Genomic DNA, 2,497 nt, shown 5'->3' on the forward strand with positions numbered 1-2,497 from the left:
GGGAACCAATTGGAGGCCAAATGCATCCAGTGAGAGAGGCTGCAGCCTAAAAGGAGCAAGAAGAGGGCTGGCAGGCCTCCCATGACTGTGCAAGCACTTTGGCAGGGGTTCTGCAGGAATCACGTGGTCACCAGACTGAATTTCTGCTCTCACTCCCCAGTTCTTTGTGTGCAGTTTTGTGATTACATAAGAGAAAGCCAGTGAGGCACCAACCCGGATCTGCTCCCTAGAGATCAGACAGGACCCACACAGTCTCTTCTAGATGCCACTTGGAGGCTGAGGCCATGCTGGATGCTCTCGACTCTAGAAGGTGAGAGGTGATTGGGGGGGTAGGGTCCCCTGGGACTGCCCAGGACCTTCAGAGACTCAGAAGTGGAGTATGTTGTGTTTGGTTCCTTGCCATGTCTGCAGACAAGCCCTGTATACACAAGTTGGAAAAGGGCTTTGCAGAAACTTATGCTCAGAAACACAAGATTCTGGACTCTGGAGAGGAAACAAAAAGCTGGTTACATAAGAAAGTCCCGTGACAAGGAGTCATGGCAATGTACCATGAAGTTTCTCCTCATGGGACAAGAGGGAGAGAGGGGAAGGGAAGATAGGTATGTGTATGAATTTCAGGCAAGATCCTCAAAAAGATCCTAAAGTGAGGAATGTTTTACCCTGTGAACACACAGGCTTAGAGAGGTGAAGTCACCTGCCAAATACTTCCCAGCTAGAAAGGGGAAGAACTTAGGGTTTCAACCAGCTGTTTCTGATCTCACACCTTCTCCCAGTGGTGAGGTCATGTTTCTTCCTGAGTGACAGCAGAAAGAAATGGCCTTGAGCAGGCTCTCTATGGCTCCTGGGGCCTGAGAAGCAAGGAGCTCACTCACCTGGTATTCTCTGTCTCCTACAGGGCTGTAGGGAAGGTGTGCAGATAGATCAAGTCCTGGCTGGTGAACCCTGAGATTTCAAGTTATAGACGTCTCTCCATGGCTCCATATCACATCCGCAAGTACCAGGAGCGGGACCACAAAAGGGTGCTGGAGTTGTTTATCAGCGGCATGGAAGGAAACAGCCCTGCCACCTTCCGTCTCATGCTGGCGTGGCCTCAAAGCCTGCTGCTCTTAGTTGGGCTGCCTCTTGCCATGCTCTTGTTCTCTGGCTCATGGCTTCTGGCCATTGTCTGCTGCTTCACCCTGCTCCTGCTCCTCTGGCTCTATGCCAGATATCCCTGGAAAACACATGTGGCTAAATGTTTGCACACAGACATGGCTGATATCACCAAACACTACCTGAGCACACCTGGCTCCTGCTTCTGGGTGGCTGAGTGTGGGGGGCAGGTGGTGGGCATGGTGGCTGCCCAGCCTGTCAGGGATCCCCCCTTGGGGAAGAAGCAGTTGGAGCTGTTTCGACTCACCGTGGCTTTGGAGCACCGAGGAGAAGGAATAGCAAAAGCCCTGGTCAGGACTCTTCTCCAGTTTGCCCGGGACCAGGCTTACAATGAAGTTGTCCTTGTGACCAGTGTAGTGCAGCAAAGTGCTCAGGCCTTATACCAGCATATGGGCTTTCGAAAGACACATGAAGGCTTTTGGGACCTGACCCCATGGCCAATGGCTCTTGGTACAATCTATTTAACATACCACATCTCTTCTCCTCAGGAAGGGCGGCTGTAATACTTAATCACATACATATTCATATGTATATATCCAGTTTATTCTGCCATGGTAACACTCAGTTCCTGACATTTCATTAGTACAGCAGTGGTACTCACTAGACACTCTGTTGCAAATGCACAATACAACTTGTGGGTAAGGAGGGAAGTAATGACATTGTCCAAAAAGAAATGCACTCTTTGCCTGACTTATGTAACTGTAGCCCTTCTCTGTATATCAATTTTATAATAACAATGTTTAAAACAAAAAAATACTTGTATTTCATAGTGTTACACATATGTAATCCTAGCACTTGGCAGACTACGGCAGAAATATTGTGAGTTTGAAGCCAGTATGGGCAACACAGAAAGACTCTGTCTGCAAAACCTCTGTAGCTTAGGCCTGCCTGGTACAAGCCAATAGAAGGATGAACAGAAGGACAAGACCTGTATGTGGGGTAAACTTGTTTTCCAGCCCCATACGCCACAAAGCAAGCAAAAAACTCTTACGTCTTATTGGATCATGAAGGAGAAAATCTAAACCTAGGCAGGAAGTAATCCCCAAAAAAGTAATCCAAAAGACCACGTGGACAGAAGTCAAGTAGAAGAAAAGATTTATTGCCAGCAGAGCTGACTAGGCCAAGTTCTCATGAGGAAAGGGAGAAAATGGCGCCGTCTGGCTCCTTGGAGGCCCCTTTTATGTTGGGGGCCGGAAGTGGGAGTGCCTCGCTACTGCGCATGCGCTGCCATGGAGGGCGGAGATTAGGCCTGCGAGGTGGGCGTTTCCTTACATTTCTCCCCTTTTTGGTTTAATATGTACAGTACTGGGCAGGGAATATGGGCAAAGGCCTTTTCTTCTGGAGC

At 48.9% G+C, this 2,497-nt stretch overlaps 1 protein-coding gene across 1 annotated transcript; it reads left to right on the top strand.

Moving 5' to 3' along the window:
• The first annotated feature begins 237 nt into the window (after positions 1-237).
• Positions 238-1,746, top strand: LOC122125159 (probable N-acetyltransferase CML1). The gene is made up of 2 exons (XM_042699725.1): positions 238-310; positions 896-1,746. The coding sequence occupies exon 2, from the start codon at positions 972-974 to the stop codon at positions 1,653-1,655; it is 684 nt and encodes a 227-aa protein (XP_042555659.1). The 5' UTR covers positions 238-310; positions 896-971; the 3' UTR covers positions 1,656-1,746.
• The last annotated feature ends 751 nt before the right edge of the window (positions 1,747-2,497 follow it).

This window comes from Dipodomys spectabilis, unplaced genomic scaffold (genome assembly GCF_019054845.1).
Source record: "Dipodomys spectabilis isolate Male_0828 unplaced genomic scaffold, ASM1905484v1 ptg000262l, whole genome shotgun sequence".
NCBI lineage: Eukaryota > Metazoa > Chordata > Mammalia > Rodentia > Heteromyidae > Dipodomys > Dipodomys spectabilis.

Excerpts from the sequence above, each read along its gene's own strand:
- LOC122125159 (XM_042699725.1), top strand. The coding sequence starts at position 972 with ATGGCTCCATATCACATCCGCAAGTACCAGGAGCGGGACCACAAAAGG.